This window comes from Hippocampus zosterae, chromosome 5 (assembly GCF_025434085.1).
Source record: "Hippocampus zosterae strain Florida chromosome 5, ASM2543408v3, whole genome shotgun sequence".
NCBI lineage: Eukaryota > Metazoa > Chordata > Actinopteri > Syngnathiformes > Syngnathidae > Hippocampus > Hippocampus zosterae.
The window spans coordinates 4,934,068-4,955,953 of NC_067455.1; the positions used below are offsets into that span (position 1 = coordinate 4,934,068).

General features: G+C 47.0%; 2 protein-coding genes across 4 annotated transcripts in view; both read left to right on the forward strand.

Moving 5' to 3' along the window:
* Nucleotides 1-21,886, forward strand: part of LOC127600489 (basal cell adhesion molecule-like) — a 53,775-nt gene that overhangs the window by 16,525 nt on the left and 15,364 nt on the right. For all 3 annotated transcript variants that reach the window (XM_052065099.1, XM_052065100.1, XM_052065101.1), the window contains exons 2-3: nucleotides 18,258-18,385; nucleotides 18,576-18,792. In XM_052065099.1, coding sequence (XP_051921059.1) covers nucleotides 18,258-18,385; nucleotides 18,576-18,792 — 345 coding nt within the window. The remainder of the gene's footprint in view (nucleotides 1-18,257; nucleotides 18,386-18,575; nucleotides 18,793-21,886) is intronic.
* Nucleotides 16,919-21,886, forward strand: part of ca14 (carbonic anhydrase XIV) — a 159,703-nt gene continuing 154,735 nt past the window's right edge. The window contains exon 1 of the mRNA XM_052065233.1: nucleotides 16,919-16,951. The gene's annotated coding sequence lies outside the window, so the exon portion shown is untranslated. The remainder of the gene's footprint in view (nucleotides 16,952-21,886) is intronic.

A 21,886-nucleotide genomic window follows, 5' to 3' on the forward strand; every position in this document is an offset into this window, starting at 1 on the left:
ATGAATGAATGAATGGTTCAGAGTGAGTATACAAAAAACAAAAACAACAACAAAAATCAAAGAAAAAATCTGTCCTGCTGTTTTTAAAAAGCAACTTTTACTACATTCTGTACTCATGGGAAACCTCTTTTCTGCACTTTCCTGACCTGTGCCAAACATTCAAACTATGAGTTCCTAAGAAAACCAAAAAAATAAAAAGAAATTGGCAAGAGAAGGCACAACGGTTGGAAGATCAAAAGCGTATCACTCGAATGACGACATGCCAAAGGGGCTGGCTGACAAGGGTTGTAAATTTAGTAGCCCCCCCAACCCCGCCAATAATGCCTCCATCTTACTCCGCCATTGCCCCACAGAACATATTAGTGTCAAGAAAGTTTGCAGAATGAAAACTATCCGTTATGCTAATTCCTCAAATGTGAACTGCGAGGGATGACTAATTGCGTGTTTGTCATTAGCCTGTTTAACAGCTCATTATTGTCTTTGCCGTTTGTCATCATTCAACAAAAGGGTAGCAGATGTTCACTCTGGAGCCAGTTTTTAAATTTTTTTATTCCGTAGCTCATGACAATGCATGACTTTTTTTGTTTACAACAAGTGAGAAATCAAGAGCTCAGAGGCGCGAACATATAATTCAATATGGCGCTCCGGCGCGCCGTGCTAGCTCGCATCTTGCTAGGAGATGTCGTGGGAAGTGGCGACACTCGGCGGTTTGGCCACAACTTCTTCTGTTTCCGACAAAAGACCGGAGGCGAGGCCGCGTGCAGGTCGAGACACGTCGTTGTTTTGACTCGGGGCGGCTTCCGCGCATTCCGCGATGTTATCACGCGGCTCCGGCTAGCTTTAGCTGATAGCCATCTGGGAGTTATTTAGTGTGACTTTGACGGATGGCGTTCAACGCGTGGGGCTCATCCGTTCTTTTTTTTTTCTTTCTCGTGACTCTTGTGGCATCCCTCAAAATGTTAATGGATATTGAAATCACAGCACTTCTGATTGAGTCTCTTGTGTCCAATCTCCTAGCTAATGACTTCATCCCCCAAGCTATGAATAGTAATCGAAAGTCTCAACCAGCGTGTTAGAATATCCCAGAGGAGAGGAGAATGATACGCATCCACATTTTTCTGCCATAGTAGAAATGCCCCCCCCCCCCCCCCGTCCCCCGCCCCCGCCCCGCCCCCCCAACCCCCCATTTTCTTGGAGTGTTCCTTTTGTTTTATGGTCTTGTCTTCCTTTGACATCATCGCTTCTCATCGTATGGAGGTCAGTGGGTTGCGTACCCGTGTCGGCCCGCTTTGTAATCCAGCCTTTCAGCATCTTGTGTCCCCCGCAGGCTCGTGTCAGCAGTCTGACTTTGATGTACTGCTACAATGTATTCGTCCTGCCTCTGTTTACTTCCCCCCCCCCCCCCCCACCACCGCCGTCCACATAATGTCGGCCGATCGATAATCACCTGACCTCAGCGTCCACACAGGGGGCCACCCGCCCGCCACATTTCCCTATCCGGCCCCCGGCCCGCGTTGCTCAGACGCGTGACCCCCGAAGCCCCCTCATGCTCGCCGCCCTTCCTTTCTTTTTTACCAATAATGCCTGTCTTGCTGTGATAAAACAGTCTGTATGTCTGTTACCATGGCGACATGTGCCCAACCCTGAAAACATGAGCAAATGTCTTGTTTGAGGAAAATATGCAATTATGGTGACGGATAGAATAAGAGAAGAATATTAATGAAAATGGTGTGAATTAAAACGAGATCAGCTGTTCGCTAATGAATATGGCGCCCCGCCCCCCCCCCCCCGCTTTTTTTTGTACGCCTAGAGAGGACGGGCGACGACAGGTGGGCTATTATGCTCCAGATCAGCTGGCATTTCTGCAAGCTTAACACGTGCAGACACGAGCTAACGAACTGTTTATGTGGGCAAAATATTGGGACACCGACATATCGCTCAAACTTGGAATTCAGGAAGACCTTTTCTGAGGTTTGGGTCCACTGTGAATGTTTTGTCCATTGGTTGACCAATGGGAACAATCGTGTTGTAGGACATTTATGGCAGCTGCAGCAAAGTGCAGACTGTGGAAAGTGATCGAAAAGAGAAGGATGCTAAGAGCCTACAGGAAGTGAAAAAATTGAGTTCAAGAAGACTTTCTGGGAGTTTGAATGTACATTTATCCAAAAAGTGAAAGAGGGCTACTGCAGCATATTAGAGAAAGTGGAGTATCCAACTGCAGCGTGTAGTTTGCATTTTCATTTTCCTAATTTCAACCCGTGCACACATTTGTGAGACTTGTTGGCCACGTCAAGGAGACTTGTTTTTTTTCCAGGACGAGATTAAGGGCCTGGGATGAGTTGGCAGTTAGTTTGGAGTGTACCATGCCCAAAAGTCAGCTGGGATGGACTCCAGATCAGCTACAACCCAAAAGATAAGAAGAAGGATGGAGGGAAGATAAAAAGAAGAAAAGGGCTTACAGGAAATGAAAAAAATTCAGATTTTAGTATTATGTTGGAATTTGTGTCCATTCATCCAGGGCAACTTTTATCCAAGAAGAGAGTAAGGGCCACCCTGGTGCGTTGTTATAACAAATTATTTTCCATGTTGATTTTTGTCATTTCTAGTTGCGTGTACATTTGTGAGAACGTTTGTTTGCGACGTCAAGGAGATTCAAGTTATACAAGAGGAGATTGAGATTTAGGGCGGTTGCAGCAAAATGGAGCCTGGAGGATAGTTTGTCCTGTTTATTTTGCTTGATCCTTTTTTTGTTGTTGTCATTTATAGCTGCCTGTACATTTTTGAGACCTGTTGGCCACATTATGGAGAGTCATGTTATCCAAGTGGAGACTAAGTGTGCAGCATAGTAGAGACTGTGGAGTGCAGTTCTGCACTGTTTATTTTTGCATACTCAAATTTATTTCGTATACTCAAACATTCGTGTTCTGTGTCGCATGCCATAATGCTAACCCCCCCTACCCCCCCAAAAAAAGACAGTTGACACAGTTGACCGGCTTATCTTCCGGCCTGTTTTGAAGTGCCACCGCAAAAATAGAACTTACTTTATGTCAAATACGCTCTTGAGCAACGCAGACACTTGTAAGATAAGGCGGTGCCACGTAAGGCGCAATGAATGACGCAGTTAAGCTCGGGCCTTTTTTTTAATCTCCTTTTAACGAGACTATCTGCGTGAGAGCTGACATCAGTTGATACCCTAAAGGAGATAATCAAGGCGTCCGTCCATCCATGCCAGAATTCACTCGTCGCCGTTGTTAGTGAGCTCAAGGTTAGCATAGTGAACGAAACCTAACGTAAAAACACAAACTAAAATTGGCGAAACAATGATAATCATGTTGTTCAATCAAATCAAATGATTGGGGAAAAAAAATGATAAGTAACTGTAGCTACTTCAAAAAGATACTTCGTTTTCGTCTTTCATGTCACACATGAGCTTCTGTAGTTCATTTGAAATGTACTTATCAAAGTTTTGCTGTACAAATTAGTGTGACTCATTATATCCAAGCGACCTTTAAGGACTGCTGCAGCAAATAGGAGACTGTGGAATGTCATACTGCAAGTTTTTGGTTTGTGTGTTTATTCTGTCACCGTTTGCAGGGAATACATTTTTGATATTTGCTGGCCACATTTAGGGTGGCTCATTTTATCCAAGAAGAGACTAAGGGCGGCACCTGCAAAGAGGAGACTGTGGAGTATCATACTGCAGTGTTTGGTTTCTGTATTAGTTTTGTCACTTCTTACCAGGTATACAGTTGTGAGACTTGCTGGCCACACAAAAAAGGTAACTCCTTTTTTTCCGAAAGGTTGCTGCAGCAAATTGGAGACTCCGGAGTCTCACACTGCAGTGTATAGTTTTGTAAGCAAACAATGACAAAGCGCTCCTACGGTTATTCAAATCAACTCTAAGAAAGGAAAGAATGCTGCAGAATCCTAATCAAGTCTGAATTATTATATCTTGCAAGGATAAAGCGGGATTAATAAAGGGGCTTAGTTGGGTTTGGGCCCCGCTTCCCCAGATGCATCATGGGAGTTTGCCTCCCGTATCTGGCTGCTGAAGGCTCCATGTGTCTCCGCCAGCGGGCTTGTGACCATATCTGCCAGCCAGAGATTGCCGGTGTACTGATGTGTGACTCTCTGCCCCCCCCCCCCACTTACTGGAGTTCATCCAAGTATTAGAAAGTTAATCCACCATAATAGGCATAAAAAGCCCAAATGGGGGTATGGTGGGGGAGGGGGGGGGTTGGTTCAGGGTGGCGTGGCGTGAAAACGTTTTTCTTTGTGTGTGCGTGTGTCTGTGTGAGGTATGACACACAAAAGGCTCGTGATTTGGGCTGAGATGAAATCAAGGGCTTAGGCCGTGTTTGGGGACAGCAGCTGTTGCTCGAATCGCAGCCCGTCTGACTGTAAAGCCCCCCCCCCCCCAAAAAGCGAGACAGCCTTCGTGAAGCAACACGTGAAGGAAGATCCAAAGTCTGTCCGGGGTCCAGCGCAAATGAAAAGTCGGCAAGAAATATTGTACATTTATGTCAGGCAATCAGTGTAATCACGTAAAATAATCTATGAGTGTCGGATGTCCCATTTTTTGGGGGGAGCCTGAATGCATCACATTCACAGAATACATTAGTGCTCTGCAACTTTTTTTTTCCACCAGGAAACGATTCAGCGTCGTCCATGTTTTTCACAAACTTGTCGATAGACAGTGTATTCACTTCTTTTTTTTTTTTCGATTTCATTCCGTGAAGTTAATTGTTTGGAATGATCGCCAGGATTTAAATTTCATTTAAAAAGAAAAAAGCTTTACCGGGATATGTATTGTGATGCAGCCACATTGGGGGCAGTTTAAGAAAGACATGCAGATACACAACCCTGTCATTTAAATTGAGCTCCTCTCTCAGCCTCTCAGTGTGACAGTAATATTGGTCGCTCTTTACAGAGGATAAAGACTATATGCCTGTCAGTATCGTTATACTCTCTGTCTTCATCTGTTCAGATATTTGTTCCTGAAAGGTGAACAACACCCCTGCATCGATGCTTTAGCCCAGGTCCACAATCTTACAGTGAATGACGAGGTGTGAAAATCAAGTGGGCTCACAGAGGACAGTTTGAGGTCATTTCAAGGTCGTATATCCGCAGGTTTCCTCGGTACAATGCGGATGTTCACGCTTCAGCGGGACTTCCCGGCGTCCGCCCTCGCCACCCGCCGAATGCGGCCTTTGTCGCGACTGTAACGACGCTGTTTGTCCGAGTGGGAGAGCGCGGCCGGGAGAGTGGGGGAGGGGGTGGGGTGGGTCAGGTGCGGGACTAATCCGCGCAATGTCAGGGGGAGTGCGGAGGTAAGCCGGTGACCCATATTGTTCGCTACGCCATCTCTGCCGCCTTTCCTTATCTCAGGTCCTCCCTGTCGGTTTCTTTTCCCTTTCTCCCTTGCTCTCTCAGGCGTGCAGCATGTTTACGCCTCAGTCTCTATATCCCTCTATCGCCGCAGCGCACTCGCGGGGCGGGGTGGGGGCGGGCGGTTTAGCCACTCTATTGCGCATTCTGGATGTATCCCGGATAGAGGAGTGATGAGTAGAAAGGAAAGAAAGGAGGAATAATCGAAAATGATGCACGCCAATGGCCTGTTATCTCATTACAGTAAGGATGTCTTGTCACAACCGCCCCACACACACACTCGCCTGAGTTCGTATTTGTAGATTTCAAAATCTCGTCCGCACAAAATTCTGTCATTTGACATCACAGAGATCTCTCGCTTTATCGCAGGTGATTCATTTCAAACCCGTGTACAGTAGGTCCGCTATAACGAATCCATTGAAGACCTATCGACAAGACTGAAAAATAAATCGCTGCGTGGTGACTGAGATTGTGGGATCCTTCAGTTTGCTATTTTAGGAATATTAATATTCATTCATCTTCCGAACCGCTTGATCCTCACTAGGGTCGCGGGGGGTGCTGGAGCTTATCCCAGCTGCCTCCAGGCAGTAGGCGGGGGACACCCTGAATCGGTTGCCAGCCAATCGCAGGGCACACACAGAAACGAACAACCATTCGCACTCACACTCACACCTAGGGACAATTTAGAGTGTGCAATCGGCCTGCCACGCATGTTTTTGGAATGTGGGAGGAAACCGGAGCACCCGGAGAAAACCCACGCAGGCCCGGGGAGAACATGCAAACTCCACACAGGGAGGCCGGAGCTGGAATCGAACCCGGTACCTCCGCACTGTGAAGCCGACGTGCTAACCACTGGACTACCGGGCCGCCGGAATATTAATAATGAAACTTAAATTGCAGCATGGCGGAACAATATATGCGGACTGATATTTAAAAACGAGCCAAAAGTCGGCAACACAAATCTCAGTCCAGCCCAAGATGACTTGCTAAACTCGTGACATCCTTCTATGTGTCAGGCTCAAGGCAGAAGTGCTGGAGATGCTCAGGCAACCGGTGCCAAAATGAGGGCTGATTAGCGAGTGAGCAAAAGTGTTTGGAATGGAAAGTGCTGCTCGGTCCTCCTGCAGCCAGACGATGAGGGAGGCACTTGGGGCGAAAAAAAAAATGGGGCTGCTTGCATTCGTGCCAGATGAAAGACGGTGTCCATCCATGACAAGCAATTTTTCACATTCAGATGAATTGAAAGTGAAGGAATCCATTCTTGGATCAAACTGACGGCCTTGTAAAAGTATTTTTTTTGCGCTCCGGAAAACGTTTCAGGGAACATTTTAACATTCTTAGGTGTCATACCTTAAGTGGAAAACCTGTAACATTAAAGTTCATGTGCATATGCAGTTGTGGTGTTGGGGTGACTGAAAGGTGAGATCGGCCAATGGCTGCATGTACAGCTACAATCGTTTGCAAAATGGATTTTTTTTTGGGGGGGGGGGGGTTGTGACTATCCAACATGTTCATCAACTGTAAGAAATTTTCATAGATAACTTTTCTTGAAATGTGACTTTTTGGCGAAAATATGACTAAAATGTGGGTTTTTTCCCCTCTTGAACACACACACATATATATATATATATGTGTGTTCATTTTAATGACTTTTATTTTTATTAATGACTGACATTGACATTAAAAAAATATCAAAATAAAAATGACAGGAATAGAACTTTTTTACAATGTTATACGGGACAATGATTGACAGGTGAGAGCAACTATATATATATATATATAGATATATATATAGATATATACAAGTCATTAAAATGAACATATATATTTATATATCTATCTATATAGATATAGAGATATAAATATATATTTTCATTTTAATGACTTTTATTTTTATTAATGACTGACATTGACATTAAAAAAATATCAAAATAAAAATGACAGAAATAGAACTTTTTTACAATGTTATACGGGACAATGATTGACAGGTGAGAGCAACTATATATATATATATATATATATATATATATATATATATATATATATATATAGATATAGATATAGATATAGATATATATACAGATATATAAATATATATGTTCATTTTAATGACTTTTATTTTTATTAATGACTAACATTGATATTAAAAAAAAATTAAAATAAAAATGACAGAAATAGAACTTTTTTGCAATGTTATACGCGGCAATGATTGACAGGTGAGAGCAACTATTGATACGATAAAAGTTCAGCAATATGTCATCAAACAAATAATAGTCCTTAAATTTTAGGACTTTTTTAAATTGCACCAAGCAGCCAGGACAGAGACGCCCCCTCTATCGCTTTAAGATCCTATGCTATGGTTATCATCATTTTGCTCTTTACCCGTGCTCATGAAACAGCCGGAATTTGCAAAGTGGCGTTAAGAAATTCCCAAGTGGTGAAATAAGGAAGCAAAGTATGGCATCATGTCGGTGTTGTTGACACTCATTGTTTGTGGATGGCGTGAGCGTGACCCTTTGTGTTTGGCCAGCACAAATGCTCGGGTGGGAAAATACAGCTGCTGCGGGTGGATGGGAATTAAAAAAAAAAAAAAAAATCTTGACAAGAGGAAATGTTTGAAGAATGGAGTTGTTGACTCACGAAGGGCACTGTGAATTACAAATGGATTTCGCAGGTTAGCGTAGATAGCATACTGTATATTTGCATATGTACTTACTCGAAGTCTCATTTCCCCTCCGGCTGAGATAAACCCGTGCGCGTTTTTCCTAACTGCGCACACGTACAGTCCACAGGCTGAATTGCATTAGCGTAAATGGGCCGAGTATTTATCTGCGCAGCACGCTTGGAAATGACTTGGAAAGGACGAATTGATTCAAGGGGAAAGTGACAGCGAGCGAGAGACCAAACAGCCTAGGCGGCGGCACTTTATCCCGAGCTTTTAGTGAGATTAGCCGCAGCCCTAATGTCTTTGCCGTTTTATTTATACCCAGTCAGCCTCGCTCGTCCCTCCGGTCTCGCTTTGACAGACTACAGATTGTGCTTTTGCTACTGAAAAGGATACGTGCATTATCCACAAGGCACTCCTCCCTCTGAGGAGAGGTGAGTCCAGCAAAGCGAAAGACACATTTGTTGGTGTCGCCAACAACCAATACAGCGGGGCCTTGAGATACGACTCATCGCGGCTTTTGATCTTTTCAAGAGATTAGCCGCAGTTTCTCAAAGATGGGGTTAATATCAGTCATTTCCGGGAGTGGATAAAGACTATGTGTCAGTGAGTATTGTTACATTAGCTGTCTACATCTGTTGTTCCACCGTTTGTGTTCAAATATCATCGGCTTCTCAACCCGCTATGCTAACCATGAGCGTGCCATTGCTAGCATGACTTCTTTATGGTGGAGTATTGCTATAAAAGAAATGTTAGCAGCTGAATGTTAGCTCACGACTTGATGGGAACGTTCACGTGGGCAGCCATCCGTGGATTAATCCGGCCGCCAAACATGTGACTTGTCCTTAAAAAGACGACTTCTGGTCACCATCTCGTTCGCACAAGCCTCAGCGCTAACAGACTTTTCGATGCCTTCTGACCGAGTCTTCGCATCTGAACTTGTGTATTTTAACCTCATGTCCATTCTGTAGTTGGTTAACATGACAAAACAGTCAGGGCAGCCCCCCCCCCCACAAAAAAAAAAAAAAACTAGACCATTATTCCTTACCGCCGCTCACATGCCTCTCCTAGCCAAATTCGGCATATCATTCCCATCCATTAAGTCGTTTACTCTGATAAATATGTGGCGAAGACACACTGGGGACTCCATTATCCTGTCACTTCGTTTCACTCCATGTGCTCACATTTTCACTCCTGCTTGTACATTTTTTTTTTTTTGCTACCTCGTACCCAATTTCATATTTAGCTAGCGGCTGTAGAGGAGCGACTAGCAAGGCTACGAGGGGAAATGAAAGGACAGAATTGTGTTAATTGGAGGCCCCTCAAGGCAGAAGGAGGCCAATATTGGGGGTGGGGGGGGTGATGTACGGGTAGGGCCCCAAGACATTAAATATTAACATCCTCTCTCATCTCTGGCCCCTCGGTGACACCCCACTGATTTTCTCCCCCCCCCCCCCCCCCCTGCCCCCATCATAGTCCATCTCTGGCTTCTTTGTGAAATTGAGTTTTGACCGAAAGGAGGCCAGGCAGAGCTAGGCTAGCTTGCTAACTAGCCACGCCCTGCTTCATTTAGTTCGATTTGATTTGAAAAGTAATGAGATTGTATTTCCTATTTTCGGTCTGAAATGTTGAAACATTTCTTATGACAGGTGCTGAAGGTGGAGCTATTCAGTCATTGGGAAAAATAAATCGTTTTAAAATTAAAATTAAACAACAGTAAATGCTATGTAGCAAAAACTAAAGTTGACCTGCTTTTTTTTTTTTTTTTTTTTTTTTAACATAGCCTCTTCCTGGATTTTCTGAACTCCGTTTCTATGCCAGTGTTTTATTTGAACAGAAGAATGCCGTCATGGAGGAGGTTTCTGTAGACATAGCTTAACTTCCCAAAGCTTACATCATGCTATCGTCTTGTTTGGCCGGTCACCGAGTTGACAGTGACTCAACAGACTTTCGGCTAGCATGCAGCCGACTTGTACATTTTGCTTTGTCCTGCTTTTTCTCTTATCTCTCAGCATTTATCCGATTAATCCTCTTGTCGGACAAAACACACTTGTTGACCGCTGCGCCCTAAAACGCACCCCTTTTGAATGGCCTCAACTTTTATCGCCCACCCCGCTGCCATGACGACAGAGGCAATCTCCCAACGGACAAAAGAATGCAGGAGAGAAGAATCTTGTTGCCCACGTGACCGCTGTTTAAAAAAAAAAAAGTGCCAAGCCGGGATGACCGTGATTTATCCGCGCACGCCGCGGCTTGGGCACCACGTGTGCGCCACTGAGGAATGCGCACCCGCAGATCGGCCGGCAGACGACACCTGCCCAGTCGACTCGTTCCTGGGATGATTTGTGCCTCCAAAGCTTTTGTGGCGTGCTGTGCAAATGGACTGTACGCTTTAAAAGAGCCATATTATGCACCACTCCAATTTGTTTATATCCGGCCGTAGCTCTCACAAAGCGCCGTACGCAAAACATGCCATCGTAAATTAACCGAGCAAGTTGAGCGTGCATGACGTCACTCACATTGAATGTAAACAAGCATTTGCCCTTAAAACTAATGGCAACTCACCGAATTAAAAAAAAAAGAAAAAAATCTAATTGAAATGAAAAATGACTCAGCAAAATTCAGAAATAAATTTTACACTTGATGACAAATCAATTTTCCATCATTTATCCCCGTTTATGATCCTTTTCATGGCAGTCCTGTTGATGTTGTAAAATACCGAATGCACTGCAGACGTAGGTGGTGAAGTCCCCCGTGCATCTCAATATCCGAATGCGTCAAGCCGCAACGGCACAGCGTACTGCTGCAACATAACTGAAAAAAAAAAGTTTGTGATGTTGGGCATCCGGGTGAAATTTTAGAATGGACCTAAAATGTGCCACTAGTAAACCTAATCTGACTTTCTCTCAATTTGTGAACATCCACATGTCCAGCGGTTCACTGTAGCGTTTTTCACAGCTCGCTGATCTCTTCACCAAAAAAAGGCGTGACCTAATACGTCAACCAGATCAGACGATTCATTCATTCATCTTCCCAACCGCTTGATCCTCACTGGGGTCGCGGGGGGTGCTGGAGCCTATCCCATCTGTCCTCGGGCAGTAGGCGGGGGACACCCTGAATCGGTTGCCAGCCAATCACAGAGACGAACAACCAACCACGCTCACACTCACACCTAGGGACAATTTAGAGTGTTCAATTAGCCTGCCACGCACGTTTTTGGAATGTGGGAGGAAACCGGAGCACCCGGAGAAAACCCACGCAGGCCCGGGGAGAACATGCAAACTCCACACAGGGAGGCCGGAGCTGGAATCGAACCCGGTACCTCTGCACTGTGAAGCCAACGTGCTAACCACTGGACTTACCGGGCCGCCTCCTCACTAGGGTCGCGGGGGATGCTGGAGCCTATCCCAGCTGTCTTCGGGCAGTAGGCGGGGGACACCCTGAATCGGTTGCCAGCCAATCGCAGGGCACAGACAGAAACGAACAACCATTCGCACTCACACTCACACTTAGGGACAATTTAGAGTGTTCAATCAGCCTGCCACGCATGTTTTTGGAATGTGGGAGGAAACCGGAGCACCCGGAGAAAACCCACGCAGACCCGGGGAGAACATGCAAACTCCACACAGGGAGGCCGGAGCTGGAATCGAACCCGGTACCTCTGCACTGTGAAGCCAACGTGCTAACCACTGTACTTACCGGGCCGCCTCCTCACTAGGGTCGGGGGGGTGCTGGAGCCTATCCCAGCTGTCTTCGGGCAGTAGGCGGGGGACACCCTGAATCGGTTGCCAGCCAATCGCAGGGCACACAGAAACGAACAACCATTCGCACTCACACTCACACTTAGGGACAATTTAGAGTGTTCAATCAGCCTGCCACGCATGTTTTTGGAATGTGGGAGGAAACCGGAGCACCCGGAGAAAACCCACGCAGACCCGGGGAGAACATGCAAACTCCACACAGGGAGGCCGGAGCTGGAATCGAACCCGGTACCTCTGCACTGTGAAGCCAACGTGCTAACCACTGGACTTACCGGGCCGCCTCCTCACTAGGGTCGGGGGGGTGCTGGAGCCTATCCCAGCTGTCTTCGGGCAGTAGGCGGGGGACACCCTGAATCGGTTGCCAGCCAATCGCAGGGCACACAGAAACGAACAACCATTCGCACTCACACTCACACTTAGGGACAATTTAGAGTGTTCAATCAGCCTGCCACGCATGTTTTTGGAATGTGGGAGGAAACCGGAGCACCCGGAGAAAACCCACGCAGACCCGGGGAGAACATGCAAACTCCACACAGGGAGGCCGGAGCTGGAATCGAACCCGGTACCTCTGCACTGTGAAGCCAACGTGCTAACCACTGGACTACCGGGCCGCTTCCTCACTAGGGTCGCGGGGGGTGCTGGAGCCTATCCCAGCTGTCTTCGGGCAGTAGGCGGGGGACACCCTGAATCGGTTGCCAGCCAATCGCAGGGCACACAGAGACGAACAACCAACCACGCTCACACTCACACCTAGGGACAATTTGGAGTGTTCAATCAGCCTGCCACGCACGTTTTTGGAATGTGGGAGGGAACCGGAGCACCCGGAGAAAACCCACGCAGGCCCGGGGAGAACATGCAAACTCCACACAGGGAGGCCGGAGCTGGAAGATCAGACGATTAATCAGATATTTATATTTTCCTCGGACGACGCCAATCAAATTTAATATCGCAAAGTGATTGCGTAAACAAGCCGCGCGTGCAAGTGCGTCGATATTGTTCCGTTTACGACCCATCAAGGTAGCCGCGAACGCGCATGCTAATTACTTAACAGCCGTCACGTCAGCATCGAGTCCGTGAGAACATCAGACCCCCACCCCCACCCCACACCTGCTGAATCGCACTCAAGGCGTGAACCAAATGCAAATAAATAAATAAATAAGGACTTTGAGGCAATAATAAATCACCAGCTGTGACCCCCCCCCCTCCCACTCCCGTGAGTGTTTTCATGTGTCGCCACGGGGCTTCCAGGTGCGACTTTGACTTGCTGGGGTGGACGGCCTTTACAAGTCCACACACAGGAGACCAAAGACTCCCACGGCCTATTATTTGCGGCGCAGTGTCTCGGTCATATCGGCGCATCGGCTTTGAGGCCGGCGGTCTCACCGCCATTGAATCAGAAGCCTGCTCTGCTCAAACGGAGGCCGCCCCACGCGCACCTTTGAATCAAGACAGGAAGGGTGGAAAATGAAAGACTCCGATATCATCTTCACACATTGCAGTCGTCGCTCGAAATTATTTTTAATTATTACTTATTGTGACCTCTACCAGACGGCTCCGTACAATATGGCGAAGGCGGCGAGAGACAAAACATGAAAGTAGAATGCAACGCGCTCCAAAAATGGAGGTTCTTTCAGTCCTTAGGGGGAAGAGACTCGCCTCCCTCGTCCTTGCTTCCGTCATTTGGTATTAACAACGTTTCACTTTTTTTGTTACAAGTAAGCTTTTAGGGTGCCGGTAGACATTTTTCTTAGCTGTCTTGACACGCTCAGCGTATTCATAGAAAATTCTCTTTTTCGCAGTGTGTGCCTTGGGGAATGGTGACATTTTATATACTTGCATCTTTCCCGCACGCTGATTATGTATATTTATGCAGAGTGGGCATGCAGTTGCGAAGCAGACTGTTAAAGTACACCTATTATGCGTTTATTCACCCCCCCCCCCCCACCCCCCTTCAATTCAAAAAAGCTCCCAAGTGTCGCTTTCAGGAATATGTAATGCTATATTGCTTTTTTTGTTTGTTTGTTTTAAATGGCCTTTTGCAGTATGATACCCTTGCATTTGGGAAAGGAGAGCCACGCTCGCCAATGTACTTTTCAGCGGTTTAACGGACAGTAAAATAGTTCGACAATGAGCGTCATTCACAGCTAGCCACCAGACACTCGCGCGCAGGCTCGGTGATGTCACACAGACCCCGCCAGAGCCCGCCTCTCAAAGGCACTACACCGCGAACAGTGCGGCAATTTCGCTTCTTTTGAAATGTGTTTACAATGTATTTCAAAGATTTAAAGAAAAACTAAGTTTGAACCAAAAAAAAATGGTACGGTCCCTCTGGATCGCATATTTTCACTCGTTGCAGTTAGTTGTGGAACTTGACGCCACTGTTACGGAGAGCAAGTGTGGAATTTCTTGCTCACGGACACATTTTGAGAAATGGGCGAATGGCAAAAGTTGTTCGTGGTTGTTTCATTTCGCTTTCGATATGTGGGGAGGCAGACCAGAAAGACGAGTAACAAATTGTCACGTGTTTTTTTTTTTTTCCATCATCAACATGAATCTGTTATCTGTAAAAATAGTTTTGCGATGTGTTAGGAGGGGGAGGGGCGGGGGCGTTGTGTCCCCGGGGCTTTTCCGCGATCTGGACTTTAACTTCCGCGATAAATGGACGATGACGATGGAACTGCAATTCAAAAGTCCGTTTTCCATCAATCCAGAACAACACTTTGAGTTTGCCTTTTTACAGTGTCTCCTCCACAGTCACCTTCCACCCACAGCCATCTACGCCCCCCACCCCCTCCACCCCCCATTCCCCCTACCCCCGCTCCCAGCCACTCCAGTCGCCTTTCACATTCGCTTTTTGATGCCCATTGTTGGCCTCCGAGTGCATGAGCGAGCTCGCCCGTGTGCGTGCGGCAGCAGCTGCTGGCCTGCACCTGTTCGGCTCTCATCAACCCTCCGTTGACAGAATTCAGAGCTTTACGTGGGGGTCCCCGACACCCCCCCCCCTCACCCCCGTCCATTCACTGCCCCTCTCCCCCCACCCTCCCACACACATGCATTGACTGCACTGTACAATAGACTACTGTACAGCGGGGCCAATACTATTTCACCTAATGCGGTCAACCCGAGTGCAGCGCAGTGACTCGACGGTCAGCATGTCTGCCTCGTCGAAGACTCAAAGTTGTCCGTTTGTCTTGGCAATCAGTCCAAGTCGTAAATTGCGCACCGCCTCTCAAAAAGTGTGTCTTTACGACAAAGGGACAATTCAAAACAACAACCCTTTCCTAGTTTTCATGTATGACCTTTTGCTGGTGGATTTATCACAAATTTCCGGCATCATCGTCCTGTCTTTGAGTGACTTTGACCTAAAAAAAAAAAAAACGGGAGCTCTGGAAATGTGATTTCTTTTTTTTTTTTTTTTTAACATTTATAGTCTATTATGCCGTAATTACCTAATAGCGGACGAAACAGGTGAAGCCAAATTCACTTTGATTGCAAAGAGAATAGAATGAAATGCAATATAGCTGCATCGGTTTTGCGATGTGAATGCGCAAGTTTTCTCGAACGGCAAAGTGAATCTCTCTGTACACATTTACAACACGGGGGGGGGAATGAGATCGAGCCGAATGAGAGCGGCCTCGTCTGCGTCAACTCTACATGAATAATAAATATCTTGTAAGCAGATGAAAATGGTGCGCTGTACAAAATGAACGGGAATACATAGATACTATTTTTTTCCAGACCTTATTTTTTCACGAGTTTACGGCGTAGCAGCGCTCCACGATATGACGTCAGATTTCTTTTTCTCCTTCAAACCGGCTATGTGGGTGCCACCTAATGGTCAGATGGAGGAACTACAGTTGAAAAACAACGTGACTGTACTCGGCAGTCTTATTTTCCTTCTACAAGATTTTGTTTGACATATACTTAATTAAATTCATTCATTTTCATTCATCTTCCGAGCCGCTTGATCCTCACCAGGGTCGCGGGGTGTGCTGGAGCCTATCCCAGCTGTCTTCGGGCAGTAGGCGGGGGACACCCTGAATCGGTTGCCAGCCAATCGCAGGGCACACAGAAACGAACAACCATTCGCACTCACACTCACACCTAGGGACAATTTAGAGTGTTGAATCAGCCTGCCACGTATGTTTTTGGGATGTGGGAGGAAACCGGAGAGCACCCAGAGAAAACCCACGCAGGCCCGGGGAGAACACGCAAACTCCACACAGGGAGGCCGGAGCTGGAATCGAACCCGGTACCTCTGCACTGTGAAGCCGACGTGCTAACCACTGGACTACCGGGCCGCCCTACTTAATTAAATTGATTGTATTATTAATTTCATACTCCAGCATGATTGGCAAGAGGAATATCGCACCCCTTTTTTTACCTCGTAACAAAAAAATCGGATTTATCAATTCAATGGGGAAAAAAAGAACGGATTCATTGACTATTTAGGAGAAAAATCAATAGTTGTAGCTCGAAAATTGGCAATTTTACACTGAATCCAGGTGATTGGAACCGATCCCAGTATCGGACGATCACTCTCATTGGATGACATCGCGAGTTTCATGTGCTCCGTCAGTATAAATACAAATACCCGCATTTAATTGGCACGTGGGCACTCGAAACTGGAGCCCAGCCTTTCGTGACCTTCCGCTCGAGGTGACTGAGTCCTTTTGCGCCAGAATTCTGTTTGCTTTGCCAACAGTCTAACTCACAATAATCCACTTAGCCACCAAGGTTGTTTTGGACCACACACACACACACACTCGCACTCACACAGGTACACACACATACACACACCGAGTGGACCGTGATGCATGCGGCGGCTCCTCTTTACAGGCCGAACTGCCTCCCTCCCTCCCTCATGAGCAATGTTTGGGTGAGCGAGAAGACAAATGGGTGCTGTCTCTTTCTTTTTTGTCGACTTTTTTTCGCGCTCTTCTGCTTGCCGGCGAGTGTGTGTGTGTGTTGTGTATTAAACAATGGTCTTGGAGACGGGGTCTTGAAACAAGCCCTGGTTTTGATGTCTGGAATACAGCAGTAGGTGAAAGGGAAAGGAGAGGATCCAGTTGGCTTCTTCTGTTAATGAGGAAGAATGCGTGTGTGTGTGTGTATGTGTGTGTGTGTGTGTGTGTGTGTGTGTGTGCGTGCATGCGCTTCTGCAGGCGAGAGGAATTGAAGGAAAGTGCATAAAAGACGAGAGCGAGAGCATTGAAGACAGCTCGGCATTAACTTTTCAGGAGACGCAGGACCGATATCTCTTTTGCAGGTCGTCTCCTTTCTGCCGCCACGCTTTGACTCCTCGACAGTGCCTCGCATGCACACACACACACACACACACACTAATGCACACATACTGTACTCAGCTGGAGCTTTTTACCATTTTTTTTGGTTTCTCGTCAAAACACCTTAATAATAGATCAAATGTAAGGGGGTGTGTGTGTGTATATGTGTGTATGTGTGTGTGCGTCCATGTCACAGTCTGACCGTCTCATTCCCATCTGTCTCACTACCCAGTCATACCCCCCAGGAGTCTCACGCACGGACACACACGCACACACACACACACACACACACACTTTCCCTCTCTTTGGGTAAATCGGATTATCTGGCCTGAGTAAACTAACGAGACCCCCATGTAGCAAGACGCACCCCATATCTCTCCAAGCCCTACAACCACACCCATTCTCTGAACCCCCCCATACACATAAACACAATCACACACACGCAAGGCTCACACTGGATTGAGGATTCCCTAATTATGCTCTAATTGCCCAGCTCTGTCTGTCCAGCTGTCTGGTCTGTAAAGCCGATTGAACACTACAGGACCAACGATCGCGAATAAGATAAGATAAGATAAGATATCCTTTATTCGTCCCACACTGGGAATGAAAGTGTGCGTGCGCGTGTGTGCGCGCGCGCGTCTAAACGTCACACAAGTCCACATCGGCTGACTCTCCGCTCGATCCAAATTAAATTTTCCTGTTTTCTAAAAGATCAAACACGTGCACCGCGTGCGTTACGTTTGGGCTCTTTCTGCATGTGCCAGTGAGTCACTTAATCGAATATGCTGAATGTGTGTGTGTGTGTGAGTGTACACGGATGCCTCCTCCATAGTCCCCTTACATGTTTCCTTTCCTTATTTCAGCTTGTCCACTCATCTCTTCTTATGTCACTGCAGACAGCAAACACGCTTTCATCGGTCCTTGCCCCGTTCGTTATTAGGACGGGGCCCCTCTAGACGTTGTCTTCCCTTCCCTTCCCTTCCCGCTCTCTCTAGCTTTCTCACAACGCATCAATTATTCACATGTAGATTTTGTAGCTGAGAAATTGACGACATGGTTCATTTATTATGCACGTGCCGCGTTGCTGGGCCAGGCGGATACTTGTGTCAACTTACTTGCGCTAATGTATACTCAACCCTGTGTCTTTGTCTACGGCAGTGTGCCGAGCGTCGGTGACGGTCAACGTGGCTCCGAAAGTGGAAGTGTTGAAGGACGAGACCGCCAAGCTGCCCTGCACGTACACCGTCTCGCCGTCGTCTAGCAACACCATCGTGGAGTGGCACATCGTGAGTGATTGCTCTTACCTTTGGGTTGCGTTTGCTGCAGCGTTGTGCCTTATGGGGACCTAGCATGCTAGCATGTTTATATTTTTTATATTCTCACAGGCTTTTTGCAATAGGACCTGACCACAGGTCCATGTAAACTCGCTACGTGTCGGCTGGACAACTCTCCTTCCCTTTTTCTTTGTCTTTTTAGGAGATTCAGGGAAACAGGAAGCGTGTGGCTTACCGCACGCAGGGCGGCGAGGCCAAAAGCGACAAGGACACGCCCCTGAGCGGCCGCGTCAGCATCAGCGAGGACTCCACCTTAACCATCGCATCGGTCCAACCTTCCGATGGACTCGTCTTCTTCTGCTCGGTCACCGCCGGACCTGCTGGCAATGGAGAAGCCTCCACTATGCTCAAAGTTTTCTGTGAGTCCGCCTCATGCTCTGCTTACAATGTCCACAGTCTCAGAAAGAGTCAGAATTAAGTTTTAGAGTTTTACTAGTCACAGCACGCTCCCGTCGTTCCCATCATTTTGTGTTAGGTTAGATGAGTCTTTTACTCGTCTTGGCTTTATGACAATAGCAAATGCGTCTTTTAGTCTTTTTGATATGGCCAACAATAAAACCGATGGGAATGATTTGCACTGCGGGGGAGAAAAACGCCAAAAGAATCAAAGTTGTAGTCTTGTAAATAGTGACCCTGCAAAATTTACAGTCTTTGCAAAATTCAAGTTTGAGAAGAGTCAAACGGTGCTAGAATGCTAACATGCTAACAGTTTGCTGATATTCATAAACGTGACAAGTGACCGCCAGCTTTGCGGAATCTTCTTTGAACGAACGCTTCGAATGCTTCTAAAATCTTAAAATAAATTTTAAAAATATATAAATTAATTAATTAATTCATTCATCTTCCGTACCGCTTGATCCTCACTAGGGTCGCGGGGGGTGCTGGAGCCCATCCCAGCCGTCTCCGGGCAGTACTCGGGGGACACCCTGAATCGGTTGCCAGCCAATCGCAGGGCACACAGAGACGAACAACCATCCACGCTCACACTCACACCTAGGGACAATTTAGAGTGTTCAATCAGCCTGCCATGCATGTTTTTGGAATGTGGGAGGAAACCGGAGCACCCGGAGAAAACCCACGCAGACCCGGGGAGAACATGCAAACTCCACACAGGAAGGCCGGAGCTGGAATCGAACCCGGTACCTCTGCACTGTGAAGCCGACGTGCTAACCACTGGACTACCGGGCCGCCCTATATATAAATTCATTTACAAAAATAAATAAATTCATCCCTCGCCTGCCCAACAATCTTTCATTTGTGCGAGCTAAGTCGGGGTTTTTAGCACAGTGGTCGGCATTTGAAACTTCATGGTGATTTTGATCCAGTGACGAATTTTGGCGATTTTTATCGGAACACACTTTGGTAGATTGGCAGATGATTGACAGTCGGGTACGGTTTCAAGGAGGTAATGAGATGAGATTAAAACATACTTAGCGCGCGTCAAAGTGCTTTGAAAATGCACGCACGGGACTATATTCCAACACGTCTCGACATTGTGGGAGGAAGTTAGCCATGAAATCACTCGCCCTAACTCTGGGGCGATGCGAGTAAAAGTATGAAGGGTGTCTAATCAGGGGTGACTGTGGGTGGTCCAAGGACACACACGCAGAGTTGGTGGGGTCGAACCCCTCCAAGTGTGATTTCGCTGACATGTATCAGACATGACAGGTGTGATTGAACTTTTCATCACTTGTGTCGAGAATGATTAGCTGATGGTTAATTGACCCCCAGTGAACTTATTAAAGAAAATGGCCGAGGGTGTACAAGTGGACGACGCTCGTCACGATATTGGAGATATGTTGAGGATTTTTATTTTTTATTTTTTGATACGATAGAAGGCGTGACCGAAAGAACGAGATCCCGGATACAAGCGGCCGAAATGAGTTTTCTCCGCAGGGTGTCCGGGCTCTCCCTTAGAGATAAGGTGAGAAGCTCGGTCATCCGGGAGGGGCTCCGAGTCGAGCCGCTTTTCCTCCACATCGAGAGGATCCAGATGAGGTGGCTTGGGCATCTGATTCGGATGCCTCATGAACGCCTCCCTGGTGAGGTGTTCCGGGCATGTCCCACCGGGAGGAGACCCAGAGGAAGACCCAGGACACGTTGGAGAGACTATGTCACCCAGCTGGCCTGGGAACGCCTCGGGATCCCCCGGGGAGAGCTGGAAGAAGTAGCTAGGGAGAGGCAAGTCTGGGCTTCCCTGCTAAAGCTGTTGCCCCCGCGACCCGGCCCCGGATAAGCGGTAGATGATGGATGGATGGATGGATGGATACGATAGAAAAATGCCAAAAGAACAAGACAGCATGCATCGTTAGCATTGTGTTGTGAATTAAAAAGAAAAAGAATTCTGATCATCTGCCGTCTGTTGAAGATAGAAAGAGGAACAAAACAGGTTTTCGTGGTCCAGCTTGTACTCAGAAACAGTGCTGCCATGTTAGCCATTAACTGTGATGTAAAAAAAAAAAAGAAAAAAAAGAAGTTTGGTCAGTGGTGAGGGGGCGACTTTTATTAACAGTGGAGTGTCGGACAGTACCGCAACGAAGTGCTGTTTGAACGTTTTCGTTTCGAGCACTTAGTGGAAAAAAACAGCCCAGAGCTATTCAACAGTTACATTCGGCGGCCTGAATCTACTCGAGAGGAGGATGAATTATATGACGTCTGTCGTGTTTTTATGGTCTCCTGGAAGCTGAGCAATGCTGGTTTCTGGGCTTTGGCATCGCGAGTAAATGGCCACTCAGAGGAAACACAGCTTTAGAGAGCCTATCAAGTGAATTCTGAGAATTCTTTGTTTGCTGATCGTTGCTAAAAGATGTGCACACTCAGAACTATTTCGGACTCGATTGTGGCGTGTCAAAGTGTTGCTCACGAATTCGGTATACCGGATTTTTTTTTTGTTTGTTTGTTTGTTTGTTGCGGCCCGGTAGTCCAGTGGTTAGCACGTGGGCTTCACAGTGCAGAGGTACCGGGTTCGATTCCAGCTCCGGCCTCCCTGTGTGGAGTTTGCATGTTCTCCCCGGGCCTGCGTGGGTTTTCTCCGGGTGCTCCGGTTTCCTCCCACATTCCAAAAACATGCGTGGCAGGCTGATTGAACACTCCAAATTGTCCCTAGGTGTGAGTGTGAGCGTGGATGGTTGTTCGTCTTTGTGTGCCCTGTGATTGGCTGGCAACCAGTTCAGGGTGTCCCCCGCCTACTGCCCAAAGACGGCTGGGATAGGCTCCAGCACCCCCTGCGACCCTAGTGAGGATCAAGCGGCTCGGAAGATGAATGAATGAATGTTTGTTGTTATTCAGTGACACACCTTGGCCCCAACATGAGTCGTACCTCACCTACTACAAAAGACTGTTAGAGTGCCTTGTTGTTGTTGCGAGTGCACACATGTCATGCAGAGAAACATAAAATCTGACTTGGGAGCACCTCGTTATTGTTGTGGGGAAAAGCCCTACGATGACCCAATG